We start from the raw sequence: 16,156 nt of genomic DNA on the forward strand, positions 1-16,156 counted from the left end.
ACCATCCCACTGGACCCCCAAGGACTTCAGACCTGTAAGTCTGTCTTCCTTTCTCCTTAAGACTATGGAAAGACTCTTAAGTCTCCATCTACAACATTAACCCAAATGACATCTCATGCTCTCAGCATGCTTACAAAAGGGGCCGATCAACAGAAACAGCCCTGCACGATATCACTATGATCGCCGAACGAGCGATTAACTACAAGGAATACGCACTTGTGGCTTTTCTAGACATAGAAGGGGCCTTCAACAACATCTTACCGTGCTCAATAATCGATGCACTGACGGGACTTGGAATAGACAATCGATCAACTCACCTAATACGGCAGATCCTGGCTAACAGGAGTGTCGAGGCTACTCTTGGAGGTTCGACTATTCGAAGATACGTCAAGAGGGGCACCCCACAAGGAGGTGTACTCTCACCACTACTCTGGAACGTGGCGGTTAACAGCCTACTGCGATCCTTAGAGGGTGGCGGATGTAAGATCATTGCGTACGCGGACGATGTTGCTATTGCCTTCGTGGGGAAATTCCCACACACCCTATGCGACCTAATGACAGGGAAGCTCGAAGTTCTGTCGGCCTGGGCGCAAAAGAACGGGCTGGGAGTCAATCCGTCCAAGACAGAGCTCGTGCTGTTCACCAGGAAGTACAAGATACCTAACCTAAGACTTCCGAAGCTCCTAGGAGAAACACTAGTTCTTAGTGATAGTGCGAAGTACCTAGGTATCACACTAGACAGGAAACTGGACTGGAAGCTGAACACCGCTGATAGGACTAAGAAAGCGGCAATAGCACTCTATACCTGCCGCAAGGCGGTAGGCCTGAAATGGGGAATGTCCCCGAAGCTGGTCAGATGGTTATATACAGCGATCATCAGACCAATTCTATTCTATGGTGTTGTTGACTGGTGGCCCGCCCTGGACAACTCCACATGCAGGGAAAAGTTCAGGAAGACGCAGCGCATGGCGGAAGTCTGTATAACAGGCAGTCTACGCACTACGCCTAGTTATGCCCTAGACACTATACTTGACCTACTACCAGTTGAACTGATGGGGGTAAAGACAGCCACTCTGGCCGCAATAAGACTGCGGGAGGCAAATCTATGGAGCAAAAATAGTTTCGGTCATACCACACTGGACCTACACCATTTCATGCCTGAGGGGGGTACGGATTACTGTGTGCCCGTCGACCAACCCACCACTAACTACAAAGTCTTAATCCCCTCGAGGGAGGAATGGGATGCCAGAATACCGGGACCGGAGGGCTTCATTCATATCTATACAGATGGATCAAAACTAAACGGCCAGGTGGGAGGCGGTTACTTTTGCGAGCATTTGAGCCTAAAGAAGTCCTTTAGACTCCCCGACCACTGTAGTGTTTTCCAGGCTGAAGTAGCACTGGAAGCACTGGAATCCCCATCTCTAAGGGGCAATCGGGGTACAATATGTATCTTCTCAGATAGTCAAGCAGCGCTCAAGGCACTTGACGGATTCTCATCCAACTCCAGGACAGTCAATGACTGTCGCAGATCTCTCAACGAGATGGCTGAACAGCATGACATCTACCTCATCTGGGTTCGCGGTCACAGGGACCACGAGGGAAACTGTGATGCCGATGAACTAGCTAGGGCAGGGACTACCAACACTCTCCTATCGGAGAAAGAACTTGTAGGCATACCCTTGGCTACTTGCAGGCTAAAGTGCAGGGAGTTTTTCGACCTGGCAGCCAATAGGAAATGGAGTAATCTCCAGACCTGTAAAACATCACGTCTGATCTGGCCGACACGCTCTCAGAAAAGATCGTCGAGACTTATTGCTCTAACCAGACCGGAATGCAGCCTAGCGATTGGGGCAATCACTGGGCACTGGCTGATAGGCGAACTCGCGGCCAGGCTTGCAGTCCCCCACAATGATTTCAGCAGGAGCTGCAGGGATGAATAGGAGGTAGAATCGGTATCGCACCTCTTATGCCACTGCCCGGCATTCGGACGCAGCAGACTCAAACACTTCGGGTCCGAAGAACTCTCGGACCTTAACGATCTCTCAGAGATCTCTCCACGCGGACTGGTTGCCTTCATAAAGAAAGCAGGCTGGGACCATGGGCCGCCATAGGTAGTCTAGGCATATATATGCACCCTGGTAGACAGGGGGGGGGGGGGGGGGGGAGGGTTGCATCTCGGTGAAACCCTTGCTCCAGCGGCAGCACAAGGAGCCCTAGCGGCTCAAGTGGAAGCGAGGGGGTATTCTATGTCCCCCTTGCATCACCGCCCTAGCCTAACCTAACCTAATTATAATTAATTTTAATAATTGTATAACAGTTAATTGTTACATTCAATAAATGAATAAATAAAAAGTATTTCCTTACGTGCATCGACAAATTCTCCCTCTAGAGCCCCTCTAGAGACTCCCTCTAGAGCTATAGAGGACCTCAAACCAGCGCTACTACAGCTGATGAACATTTTCCCTAATGCAAAGGTCATATATGGCGACAACGAACTATCGTTAAACTCACACACCATCGTGGCCATGCTGGAAAACCAATTCAGCGTTAGCATTCCAAATGCACCGCCCATCCACAGTGTCTCAAACGGACAAGTGGAACGCTTTCACAGCACTCTGGTAGAGCTTGCTACATGCCTTTAAATCGACAAAGGCATTAGCAATACCGTAGAGCTGATCCTACTGGCTACAACCAAATACAACAAATCTATCCATTCGGTACAGGGATGACCGACATGTTCCCTCAGTCTCACTTACAGAAGCTCTTGGTTGTTGCTCGACCTGCTCGACTCGTTGAGCATCCATCATAGAGTAGAAAGAAGCTAATACTTCCTACCTAAATTAAGTTTAGAGAATTCCAATTAACAAATGTAAACAATAGGCAGGTTTGCATAACAATATTAACAATAAAGTACAAATTCAAACTAATAAAATTTCCGCTACCGTCAACCAACTTCTGATGTCAAAGCTAAAAAGTCTCAAATTGATACAGGGCACCTATTCGAGATGCTTTTAACCCGAAATAGGATGATAAGACTTGACAAGGTTAATGTTGTTTGCCCTAGCATCTTAGATAATGCACACCTGGAAGGTGTGTGGATGGAAGAGCCGTTTTGTCCGTATCGTCCGTTAAGATCTGACAATCCGATAACATCTTACACTTTATCATTAAGTTTCCAAAAATTAAGTCGGCCTGCAACAAGATCACAGTTTTTCCGGTTTCTCATCACGACACCATACTCAGGCTGGAAAATAACGTAATTGCTGAATCCTCCCCTTAATATCTCAACCACCTCCAAAATGCACACGAACACGCACACTTGTATGTATATGTAGACACTAGACATCTGCAAGAGTGGGAAAAATCACTCATTCAAATGCACAATGATAAACATGAGTTGAGTGAATTTGAGAGCAAAGCCAACGAATTCGAATGATTCGAGTTGCAAATGTAAATTAAAGTAAATAAAAACAAATTAAATTCAGTGAATTTTCTTCGAGTCCAAAAAAATAAATGTTCTAACGTCGATTTATGTACTGATTAAGGATAAAATACATTTACCAATGTAAATGCAAGGAGGAATAACACGTGATTAATGATTTTTCTAGCTAATATAATGCGTGTTCTAGATGAGTTGACGTTGTAAATGAGCGTACACGCAACAATACGTCACGGCATTCCTTATTGCTGAAAAAATATGAAATAACTCAAATAGGTTTTTCAAGACTAACTCTATTAGTTCATTAGTTCAAGAAGCCTCTATACAGATTATAAGATAGAAAAAATTTTAGCCGAAAAATTCACCATCAAATAAATTTGTAAATAAACATGTCTTAAAAAATGCTAGGATGTGACATTTCCGATCGTTCCGTAACATGGCAGCTTTCGGCCGATCCCTATGAAATTCCAGTCCTTTCAGATCGGATTAGAATAGTCTTATCCTTTTAGCTTAAAAAACAATAAACTCATGCCATTTCCAATCGTCCAGTTATATTTGTATAATCTGTAAAAAGTCCATCATTCTTGCTTAAAAAAAAAGGAATGCTAATTCCGATCGTTCAGCTATATGACAGCTATTGGATATAGCAGGAAGGCTCCCGATCGACTACGATCGAGTACATTGGCTGTCGGCAGGAGCACTAGCTCAGCATTGCGATCCTGGGTCACAACAGTGTTGATTGAGCGAATGGTTTCGCAACGGAAACTGCACCGATGGAACGTGAGACTCATGCGGGTGAAACCTGCACGTCGAGCAACGGAAAGCTGAGCATCCGCGAGCGAAATGGCCATCCTCTAGACAAACAAAACAGCGACATCGTCGTACCGTTCCTCAATTGGCAAAGCACTGAACTTTGGACAAGAAGGAAACTTGTGCGCCGAAACACCACACAGGGCGCATAGAGCAGGACTGTCGTTAATAACCATGCACAAAGATCAGTACAAGATAAAACGATTGAACGATCTACCTCGGCCTACTTGGCCTACTTGTCTACAATTTCTGTAAAGTTTTACTGAACAAGCTAAACCTGCAATAGACACGTTTTGAACATAGAAACAGTTTTAGATAGCCATGACTTTTTGAAAATATGAGATTAAATACTCCAATTTAATTGACGAAAATATTGTTTAACCACCCATAATCAATTCAATAAAATTATTTAGTGTTTTTCCTTAAATCCAAAATTAAAACATGGTATGATCTACTGATTTCAATAAGAAAATAAAAATCTTCCATAGAAAAATGTTTGGGGAGAAATCATAGAAGAGCAAAAATTAACGTAGAAAATCTGAGATTTCAACTTTGGATGAGTATTCCAAAGATATGGTATCTGCTGGATACCATTTTTTAATTTTAGTTGGTACACAAACATTTCAAAAATGATATGTACTAGAAACAATGATGGTCATCGCCATTACACGGCCTAAATAGTTCAATATATGGTAAAATTTTATCAATTTCTTCTCTTAGGTGTACCGCGGAAACTGTGGGTGATAGAACCTATGTTTGTTCTGGACTTTGGTTCAGGGGAGTCTAATGGTTATGGAGCAGGTGGAATTATGCGTGGAAATTTTTTGCTGTTGGCCTATGTAATTCTGGCGCCAAAATTATATGTTATTGCTAATAATTTATTTGATTATATTTAATTATATTTGCATGTATTATACGTATGTACACACCTGGCCAAAATAATAAGTACACGCTCATAAGATTTCTTCTATGTCACGTAAATCTTTTTTGATAACCGTAACGAACCAATTCTAATTTCTTTTAGTTTTCTGGCATAATGTTGATTATAAAAATACTTAACATAAGAATATTTCACGAAATTTGTAGAATTTATGGTCGATTAAACCTAAAAAACATAAAAAAGGGTTGGTCAAAAAAATAAGTACAGCAATTCTTCAAAGCCTCTAACTTAAAAATAAAAAACATTTTCTCAATTTTTTTCTTTTTATAGTAATCTTATGCTAATACCCAGTATATCCCCCCATATTTTGTATAACTTTTGTTATCCGTTTCGGCATGCTGGGCATTTAATTTATGGCACGTTTCCAAACAACTCTCGTACCTTGTCTTTGCTGCAATTCTTCTATATTTTGAAATGTGTTTGTGCCAATCCGACGATTAAGCTCTCCCCATAGGTTATCTATTGGGTTTAAGTCTGCAGTTTGACTTGGCCACTTCATAATGTCCACCTTGTTTTCGGTGAACTAAGCCTTGACCAGCTTTGATGTGTGTTTTGGGTCGTTGTCCTGTAGAAAGACCCATCTCAAGGGCAGGTCTTCCTCAGCATTATGTCAGACAATATAATTTTATATCCAAATTGGGTCATAGTATCGGTAATCCGTAAATCGGGACGACTCCATGCCAAGAAAAACAGTCCCAAATCATAATGTTTCCGCTTCCGTGTTTAACGGTCTAGACCAGGGATGCCCAGCCCCATTGCTCTCGTTGCTCCTTTGTTGTTGGATTGCTCTGTCATATGGGTAGAGCAAAGTCATATACGTGTGCTGCTCCCAGCATAGGCAAGGCAAATTACAATAACAATTTTTCTTAGTTTAATAACACTTAAACAGTTTCAACACTTTTTTGGCATTTTGTTGTTGGATTGCCGAAAACTTTTCACTGCAAGAAATCACTTCTTGTTGAGGTTTTGGACAGAATGGTTGACTTTGGAACGATGAATTTTTTCTTTGCCGAAAATTTTCTTTGCGAGCAGCAATGTATTATATGTAATATAATAATAAGCGGAAACAAAAAATTTAATTTGGAAAGGCATTTTATTAAATGCTATGCTAAAGTATCTGCATCACATGCCGATATGGAAGCGCAGTACAAAAAACTTCTTAAGCAGTTTTAAAATTATCACTAACTAATTTAAATATAAATATAGACAATCTTTTGGATCAATTTTAAGTTAAAATGAAATTACTTATTTATATTTAAAATGTTTCATTTGCTTTATTTGTTTTGTTTTTAGTTAATTTTTATTATTAATTTTTTAATTTTTATAATTTTTATTTTTTTTCTGTTGAAAATGTTACAAAAATTTTTTTCAGTGATACGATAGAAAAAAAAAAAAAAACTATCGCTCATATGTATTTGTGCTTTTGTGCATAGGTATTGGAATTTGCTCTGTCATAAGCAGTGCTTGGGCACCCCTGGTCTAGACTAACGGTCTAAAGGTTATGGAGCAAGTGGAATTATGCGTGGAAATTTTTTGCTGTTGGCCTATGTAATTCTGGCGCCAAAATTATATGTTATTGCTAATAATTTATTTGATTATATTTAATTATATTTGTATGTATTATACGTATGTATGTTATAAATAGCAGGCCGGATATTTCGGATTTACATCCGGGTTTTTATTCGGGAGTCTTCTAGGGAATCTAGAAGTGTTGAGTTAGAGAACCGCCTTTGGAGAGTCGTATATTCAAGCAGAAGAGTTTTCCGTGGCTTAAGGACCTCCTATGTTTAAGTCCGGCGGCTACGCGAGGATAGAAAAGGAGCGATTGCGGTATAAGGCTATGCATATGCGAAACTAAAATATTATATATTACCATTATAATAGTGTTTTAATTGTAGTGGCAGCATGGCCCAAAAATATAATTTAATCAGTAGAAATCCAAAAAAAGTGATACTTACACTCTAGTTGATATATCAGGTGAGTCTCTAATTCTTCATAGTTAAATACCATTATATGATAGATATGATCTGCCACGTCGCTTAGATATTTACAAGTATCCTCGGTACCCCTTCGCATTTCTTTTGTGGCATCTTCAAATCCACGATCTAATAACTTGTTCGCCACAAGAGCTAATACCAGTCCAAAACTGTGGATAAACACTTATTAATATGTTAAAAAAAATATCACTGCTCACATCAAACAAAGTATTAGTAAAAACAAAAATATTTCGCAAAAGCAGCGTCGCCGAAAGTCTGTTGATGCTGTGCATGGTGGGCAACCTTGTTTACAACGCCTACAACAACAAAGACAACAGTAGCATACGCTAAATAAAAGAAAGATTTTTATATCATTATATGGCTTAATTCAGATCTTCACTTACGCAATAAAAGGGATGAGAATAATGAATACTAACAATAAAATAATTATAAAAAATAAGAGCCAGTACTTTGCTAGAAGATCCTCCCATTGATTTTGCTCAAACTTTGGCCCCAAGTGAAGGGTGTCTCCATCTTTTACCATTACGTATCCTGTAAGAGGGTTATAATATAATATGCTATAGATTGAAAATGTATTATTTTACCCTTACAGAGGGTATTATAATTTTGGTAATCTTGATCAGGATCACCTCTTGAGTCGATATAAGCCTATCCGTCTGTCCGTTTGTCGGTTTCTACGCAAACTAGTCTCTCAGTATTAGAGCTATTGAGTTAAAACTTTGTACACATCCTTCTTTTCCTTGCAGGTAGTATAGTCGGAACGGCCGGAATCGGCCGACTATATTCTATAGCTACAATATAACTAATTGATCGGAAATGCCAAAATTCTGCTCCACCTGAAGTTAGGTTCCTTTCTTGTTCCATTTATTTCTTCGCTTTTGTGCATATGTCGAACTACAATGGCTGAGGAGTAGAGGACGAAAGTTTCTACTCCTTCTACTGCGATATTTCCACGGCACGCAAGCTTCGAAAAATATGTTCAAGGTGACATACAAATTTTTTTAATGCGGAATATAGCGGATAACGAATAGCGGACAAATGTTGCCAGTATGTTGGCGGTTCGGACGAAGGTGGTATGTAAGAACAGGTTAAATACAAAGATTGACCGGACAAAGTGATTTTAATGCAAAGAAATTCAATTTCCCCAAACTCTTATGATTTTACCTCTTTAGAAGCGAGTTTGGAGTCTACAGAGATTAACACTCCTCCTCCCCTTCGCAGAGTTCTATAACATCTAAAAGGGTTACCTACTAGGAAAAACTTCGGAGCTTAAGATCTCCGGCTTTAACAAAGTTTCTGTAAATACAATAATGTGAGATGTGTAATGTGTGGGTGTGGTTCGAACTCCCTACGTTGTTAGCCAACTTCTACGGGCTATAGTTAAACAGAACCAAATTACAAGATCTACTGCAAGGTCCAGAGGATATACCTTGGGGACGTATGGATGGGAGTGAAGGGCGTGCACTTCTTGTGATCTTAGACTAAGCTCGACGGATGGGGGTGGTTCTTTTCACGTATCCATACTACACATCATCAAAATAAATTTAAGTGCACTAACTAGATGCAAATTAATAAAGAAAACCCGGATGATTGTCCTACTGACTCAAATCCAAAAGAAAACTAAGGAAAAAAATCACCTAAAAGGCAAACAGGCTCAGAAGAAAGAGAGCGAGAATGACTTTGATCAGTTGTAGGGTATTAGATTCATTAGATTCATTATACCCTATTCTTAACCCACCCGACCTTGGCGAGATCTACGACGTTTGATTCGCCCCATATCACAATCCTATGTGATACCTATGGTGGTTCCAGCATGGCTATTTGAAGTTTCGGTGGCGGATCTGTAATGGCCTTAAGCCTTCATGGAGTTCATAACACTCAAATTTAAATTGGAGCGAACTTGATTCATTTTTCCCAGTCGGGTATTTCTATCTAATATATAAAATTCTCGTGTCACAGTTTTCATTGCCATACTCCTCCGAAACGGCTTGACCGATTTTGATGAAATTTTTTGTGCTTATCCGGTATCTATGAGAATCGGCCAACATCTATTTTTCATCCCCCTAAATGTTAGGGGTAGTCCACCCCTAAATTTTTATTTTTATTTTTTAGACAACATTTTTAATTTCTCTTTTTTCTACAATAATAGTAGGCGCCGGTCATTGTTCTCTGCTCAGTTAATTTTATGTGACAAACCGATATTGTGTTTACTGAAAAATTGTGAAAAAAATTGGAAAAAATGTTAATTTGAAATTTTCTCACTTCTCAAATTTTGCGGGAAATTTTCGTACTTTGATTAATTACAATTTACGATGCCGAGGAGAAGACGGCCTGACTTAGGTCGTCGTAGTCAATAAAATGTGCGAAGAGCTACCTCAAGTGCTAACCGCACAGATCAAGAAAATAGTCGTATTGCTATGTCAGAATTGCGTTCTTTAGTGAGTGGCAATGTAGGAGATAGGCTTAGAATGCAACGAGTTCGTGCACATTAAACACATCAACAGCAAGCTAGACATAAGCTAGACAAGCTAGACTAAGCGAATCCGCAGACGCAGTGCTCCTGTGATTCTTGAACGAGCTGCATTCCACTATGATCCGGCAATTGATTATTGTGCCGACAAATCAGTAAAAATTGGGGATATGAAAACAATTTGTAAATATTGTAAGGCGTTAAAGTACACTGGTAAATCTACTGGATTATGTTGCGCTGAAGGCAAAGTAAAATTGCCACAATTGGTCCCACCACCAGATCCTTTACGCTCCTTAGTTTCTGGGATTGGAAATGATTCAAAGCACTTCTTGACCAACATTCAGAAATATAACAACTGTGTTCAGATGCCATCATTTGGTGCTACACATATTATACAAGCCAATTTCATGCCCACTTAAGGTATTATATAAAAATATTCAAGTTTATATTCAAATATATATATAGGAAATAATTAATGGCCAAATTTTGAAAAATCACAGATACAAGGACAATTTTATCACTTACTGGGAACTCTGATACCACTACCTGATGCAGATCATCAATTTTTACAAATTTATTTTATGGGCAATTCAGATGCGGAAATTTCCTGGGGCGAATAGATAGCTTTACAAATATGCTTGGTTCCGAACCGGGTCAGAAATGATTTGAACTCGGCCGATCGGAACTGTGAGCCATTATCGGTTAATATCGTCTCAGGAATTTCGGAAATCCGAAATGTGCTGAGACACTTAACTGATCAAATCTCTCTTTCTGTGATACTGTTTGGGGATACACTAGAAAATTACTGACTCGTAAAACTTCCGATAATATGTACATCCAGTAGGTCAAGAGCTAAAATTCTTTCAGCGTCTTGCGATTCCTAACCAGAATCTATTATTCGGACCTGATAAATCTGAAATTATTCAACTTGGAGAAGTCAAGTTACACACAACAGTCGCTTTGGTCGATCAGTCCAAGCTGCTGAACTGCAATCGCAATTCCTAAAGACGAACAGTTGGTGAATTCCATCGAAATTCAAGTTAAACAGATCTAATAGGTTTTACTAAAAAAATACTACTACGATATATCATTGTCTAATGGGTCAAGATGCCAAAAAACTCTAGCCTCTTGCAGTTCCACAAAAGACGATATGAAAAAAAGGAAACTGACTAGATAACTCTAACCAGGCCTCACCGTTTGAACTCCCTACGTTGTTAGCCAACTTCTAACGTGGGGGTGTACGGGCTGTAGTTAATCAGAACCAAATTGCAAGATCTACTGCAAGGTCCAGAGGATATACCTTTGGGACGTATGGATGGGAGTGAAGGGCGTGCACTTCTTGTGATCTTAGACTAAGCTCGACGGATGGGGGTGGTTCTTTTCACGTATCCATACTACACATCATCAAAATAAATTTAAGTGCACTAACTAGATGCAAATTAATAAAGAAAACCCGGATGATTGTCCTACTGACTCAAATCCAAAAGAAAACTAAGGAAAAAAATCACCTTACGAAGTTGGCTAACAACGTAGGGAGTTCGAACCACACCCACACATTACAAAATTGGCGCCCAAACGGTGAGGCCTGGTTAGAGTTATCTAGTCAGTTTCCTTTTTTTCATATCGTCTTTTGTGGAACTGCAAGAGGCTAGAGTTTTTTGGCATCTTGACCCATTAGACAATGATATATCGTAGTAGTATTTTTTTAGTAAAACCTATTAGATCTGTTTAACTTGAATTTCGATGGAATTCACCAACTGTTCGTCTTTAGGAATTGCGATTGCAGTTCAGCAGCTTGGACTGATCTACCAAAGCGACTGTTGTGTAACTTGACTTCTCCAAGTTGAATAATTTCAGATTTATCAGGTCCGAATAATAGATTCTGGTTAGGAATCGCAAGACGCTGAAAGAATTTTAGCTCTTGACCTACTGGATGTACATATTATCGGAAGTAATTTTCCGTATTAGTAATTTTATCAGTAATTTTCTAGTGTATCCCCAAACAGTATCAGAGAAAGAGAGATTTGATCAGCTAAGTGTTTCAGCACATTTCGGATTTCCGAAAAGCGCTATACGAATTTTGGTGGCGGATTGGTTTTATTTGGCGTATTTTTAATTTTGGAGTTTTGATAGTAATCTTTTTTATATTGAATAGATAATTTGACATTTTACCATGGCAGTACGACACAGCTTAGAGAATCCAGCAGAAAGCGTAGGAGAGCAGGAAACTATTTGTTCCACTTGTCGCGAACCTACGAGTTCAAACGATATGTTGGCTACGACTCCCTGTAATCATAAATTTCATTACAGCTGTTTAATGTCACTTTTACAAGTTAAATAAATTTGTCCCGTTTGCAGCAGTAGTTGCTCAGTGAACCGACTATCCCTTACTAACAATAACGTAACTGTTGAAATAAACGAGGCAGAGTCCTTAGGAGAAATGTTAGATCCCAGTCTTGAACCAATTAGAGCTAATCCATATAACAGAGGGAAAGGTGCTATAGCAAGAAAAGGAGTACAGGATTTACAATCCTGTAAGAAAAGAAAAGGAGTACAGAAATAACGGATTTAGTACAATCATGTATACAAGCTCAATAAAACAACATGTTGCAGAATATATCCCAATTATTAACTCATCGATAGAACAAGCTCTAAAAAGCAAAATGACTTCCCATAATATCGAGTCAACAGAACAGGACCAAAGGTTACCTAGCGTTCCCCGATGCTTTGACGATTACCAATCGCAATTACCACCCATTCAGAGAAATATCAGTCATCATAGTGAGACATCCGCCGGTAATTCTAGAACGTCCAGTATTTCCCCCGAAAAAGTCGCTAGCATTATACAAGGCTGGCGGATTAAATTCGACGGTGCGCGAAACGGCATGCAAGTCGAAGACTTCCTATATCGTATTCGCTCCCTTACAGCACAAAATTTAGGAGGCGACTATCAACTTTTGTGTGATCATTTGTACTTGTTGTTCGCAGGAAAGGCGAATGAATGGTTTTGGAAGTTTCATCGTTCTCGTCCTAATTTCTCTTGGCACACCTTCCAACAGGAATTTCGAGAAAAATTTCAGGAAGTGGACTCCGATATGGACATTTGGGACTTGATCAATGTTAGACGTCAGTCAGAACACGAACCATTCGAAGAATACCAGTTCGCTGTAGAAACTTTGTTAGGTAGACTAACGATTCCCATATCCGAACAATCTACCGTACGAATTCTTATCAGAAATGCAAAGATATCGTTACGTTACGAGTTGATGCATTTAGATATTAACACCCTTGCTAGATTACGTGAAGAAATTCGTACTCACGAGCAATTTCAAAAGCACGTCAAGGCCCAATCCTTGAAACCGAAGATACCAAATCGTTCCGTTTCAGAATTATTTGGCACTTCAGCAGATGAACTAGAAATGGAAGTAGACGAAATCCATAAGAGGAAGATGGTTTGCTGGAATTGTCAGAAGCCAGGTCATAGGTTCGACGATTGTATGGAGGTCCGATCAGTATTTTGTTATGGTTGCGGAGCCAAAGATGTTTATAAGCCAAAATGCTCTCGGTGTAACCCGTCGAAAAACCGTCAGCGGGATGCGCAGAACACCACCTATCTGACGCATCCTTAAAATCCAAACCAATAGTTAAAGAAAATTATTCTCAAACGGAATTTACAACACCTATTCCAGAGAATAACAAAGTTCAGGAAGAGGCAGAGCCCCTTTGCGCAGTCACCGAACATCACTCATTCGTACCTCTACACCTCCGATGGGAAAGCCGTTAACTTCAGATAGGCCCTTTCAAAAATTGTACATGGATTTATTAGGCCCGTATCCCAGATCCAAAAGTAGGAATATCGGCATACTAGTCATAGTAGATCATTATACTAAGTTCCATTTTTTACATCCGATCAAGAAGTTTACTTCGAGCCGGATTGGTCAATTTGTCGAAACTTCAGTATTTTATACCTTCGGTGTTCCTGAGACGATATTAACCGATAATGGCTCACAGTTCCGATCGGCCGAGTTCAAATCATTTCTGACCCGGTTCGGAACCAAGCATATTTGTAAAGCTATCTATTCGCCCCAGGCTAACGCAAGCGAACGCCTAGATAGGTCAGTTCTCGCCGCAATACGCGCATACATCGGCACAGATCATTCCAATTGGGATAGACATCCGCCGGAGATAAGCGGATCCCTTAGAGCCAATATCCATCAAAGTACTCGATTTTCGCCTTATTTAATGACCTTCGGTCAGAATATGGTCCTTCACGGGAAAGACTACGAACTGCTGAGAAATTTGAATCTTTTAAAAGACAATACGGAAATACAACGTACCAACGCCTTGCAGTGTATTCGAAATAAAGCTAAGAATAATATATCTTTGGCTCATGAAATAAACGCTAAGGTTTATAATTTAAGGACTAGATCAGTAGATTTTAAAAATGGTGAAGAAGTCCTTGCTCGCAATTTCGCACAAAGCAATGCCAGCAAGAAGTTTAACGCTAAACTAGCACCTCTCTTTATTAAAGCTAAAGTGAACAGGATCGGCCAACATCTATTTTTCATCCCCCTAAATGTTAGGGGTAGTCCACCCCTAAATTTTTATTTTTATTTTTTAGACAAAATTTTTAATTTATCTTTTTTCTACAATAATATTAGGCGCCGGTCATTGTTCTCTGCTCAGTTAATTTTATGTGACAAACCGATATTGTGTTTACTGAAAAATTGTGAAAAAAATTGGAAAAAATGTTATTTTGAAATTTTCTCACTTCTCAAATTTTGCGGGAAATTTTCTCACTTTGATTAATTACAATTTACGATGCCGAGGAGAAGACGGCCTGACTTAGGTCGTCGTAGTCAATTAAATGTGCGAAGAGCTACCTCAAGTGCTAACCGCACAGATCAAGAAAATAGTCGTATTGCTATGTCAGAATTGCGTTCTTTAGTGAGTGGCAATGTAGGAGATAGGCTTAGAATGCAACGAGCAAGCTAGACATAATGAAACTAAGCGAATCCGCACACGCAGTGCTCCTGTGATTCTTGAACGAGCTGCATTCCACTATGATCCGGCAATTGATTATTGTGCCGACAAATCAGTAAAAATTGGGGATATGAAAACAATTTGTAAATATTGTAAGGCGTTAAAGTACACTGGTAAATCTACTGGATTATGTTGCGCTGAAGGCAAAGTAAAATTGCCACAATTGGTCCCACCACCAGATCCTTTACGCTCCTTAGTTTCTGGGATTGGAAATGATTCAAAGCACTTCTTGACCAACATTCAGAAATATAACAACTGTGTTCAGATGCCATCATTTGGTGCTACACATATTATACAAGCCAATTTCATGCCCACTTTTAAGGTATTATATAAAAATATTCAAGTTTATATTCAAATATATATATAGGAAATAATTAATGGCCAAATTTTGAAAAATCACAGATACAAGGACAATTTTATCACTTACTGGGAACTCTGATACCACTACCTGATGCAGATCATCAATTTTTACAAATTTATTTTATGGGCAATTCAGATGCGGAAATTAATATTCGTTGTGCTCACAAACCAACAGTAAAGAGAACCATTGTCCAACAATTACAAATGTTTCTTCATCAGAATAACAATTTAGTAAACATGATCAAAATAGCATTGGATCGGATGCCATCTGATAGCCATAATACTGGAAGACTGGCTGTGAAAAGACTGATGAATAACGTCATTGAGACAACAATCATAAAAGGAAAATACAAAGGAGAGGATGTCTTGATCCCGCGGATACCAATGATTCCAACGGACACACCATTCGATTTTAAACGCTTACAATTTCCAGTACGTCTGGATTTTGCGATGACTATAAATAAATCGGAAGGACAATCGTTAGAAGTTTGTGAAATCAACTTGGAGTTTCCCTATTTCGCGCATGAACAATTAGACGTCGCGTGTTCGGGCGTCGGAAAACCGTCTTCTTTGTTCCACCACAAAATAAAACAAAAAATATAGTTTATGAGAAAGCTTTTAATTAATTAACACACTGTATTTTAACAGTGTGTGTCTGTGAATATCAAATTTAAATTTTATAAATAGCCAGTATTTCAGGAAAACTCTTTATAAGTAAGCAACATGATGTATACATGTATACATACATGTATATATACATGTATGTACATGTATAAAATAAGAGGGTACTCTTTAATTTTTGGGATTGAAAATGATTAAAATGATAGCTCCGCGAAACTTAATTTTAGCTATCTTCAGTTCTTACTGTATCAGATAATTTTTTTAAGTTTGAAAACTTTTAAGTTTTGTCACAAAAGAAGATTCTGAACGCAACAAAAAATAAACAACAGCTGGCAGTACGAAGTCTGCCGGGACAGCTAGTTTCATTATAAAATTCTCCTTAACAGCTACTTTATATAATTTCATTAGAATTCATATTAAAATATATGTATACATAAATTTATATTTAGATATAAAGAAGAGATTTAAAAATA

At 39.0% G+C, this 16,156-nt stretch overlaps 1 protein-coding gene and 1 long non-coding RNA gene across 2 annotated transcripts; one reads left to right on the forward strand and one right to left on the reverse strand.

The window, feature by feature from the left end:
* Positions 1-6,955: 6,955 nt before the first annotated feature.
* Positions 6,956-7,715, reverse strand: LOC123258334 (prominin-like protein). Its single transcript, XM_044718198.1, has 4 exons — positions 7,573-7,715; positions 7,387-7,515; positions 7,151-7,338; positions 6,956-6,973 (listed from the first exon to the last, which is right to left on the reverse strand). Coding segments are annotated over exons 1-4 (459 nt in total). The 5' UTR covers positions 7,713-7,715; the 3' UTR covers positions 6,956-6,971.
* Positions 7,716-14,645: 6,930 nt separating this feature from the next.
* LOC116656495 lies at positions 14,646-15,393 on the forward strand. The gene is made up of 2 exons (XR_004311428.2): positions 14,646-15,024; positions 15,105-15,393. It is a non-coding gene; the product is annotated as an uncharacterized LOC116656495 (long non-coding RNA).
* Positions 15,394-16,156: the final 763 nt, after the last annotated feature.

This window comes from Drosophila ananassae, unplaced genomic scaffold, assembly GCF_017639315.1.
Source record: "Drosophila ananassae strain 14024-0371.13 unplaced genomic scaffold, ASM1763931v2 tig00000190, whole genome shotgun sequence".
NCBI lineage: Eukaryota > Metazoa > Arthropoda > Insecta > Diptera > Drosophilidae > Drosophila > Drosophila ananassae.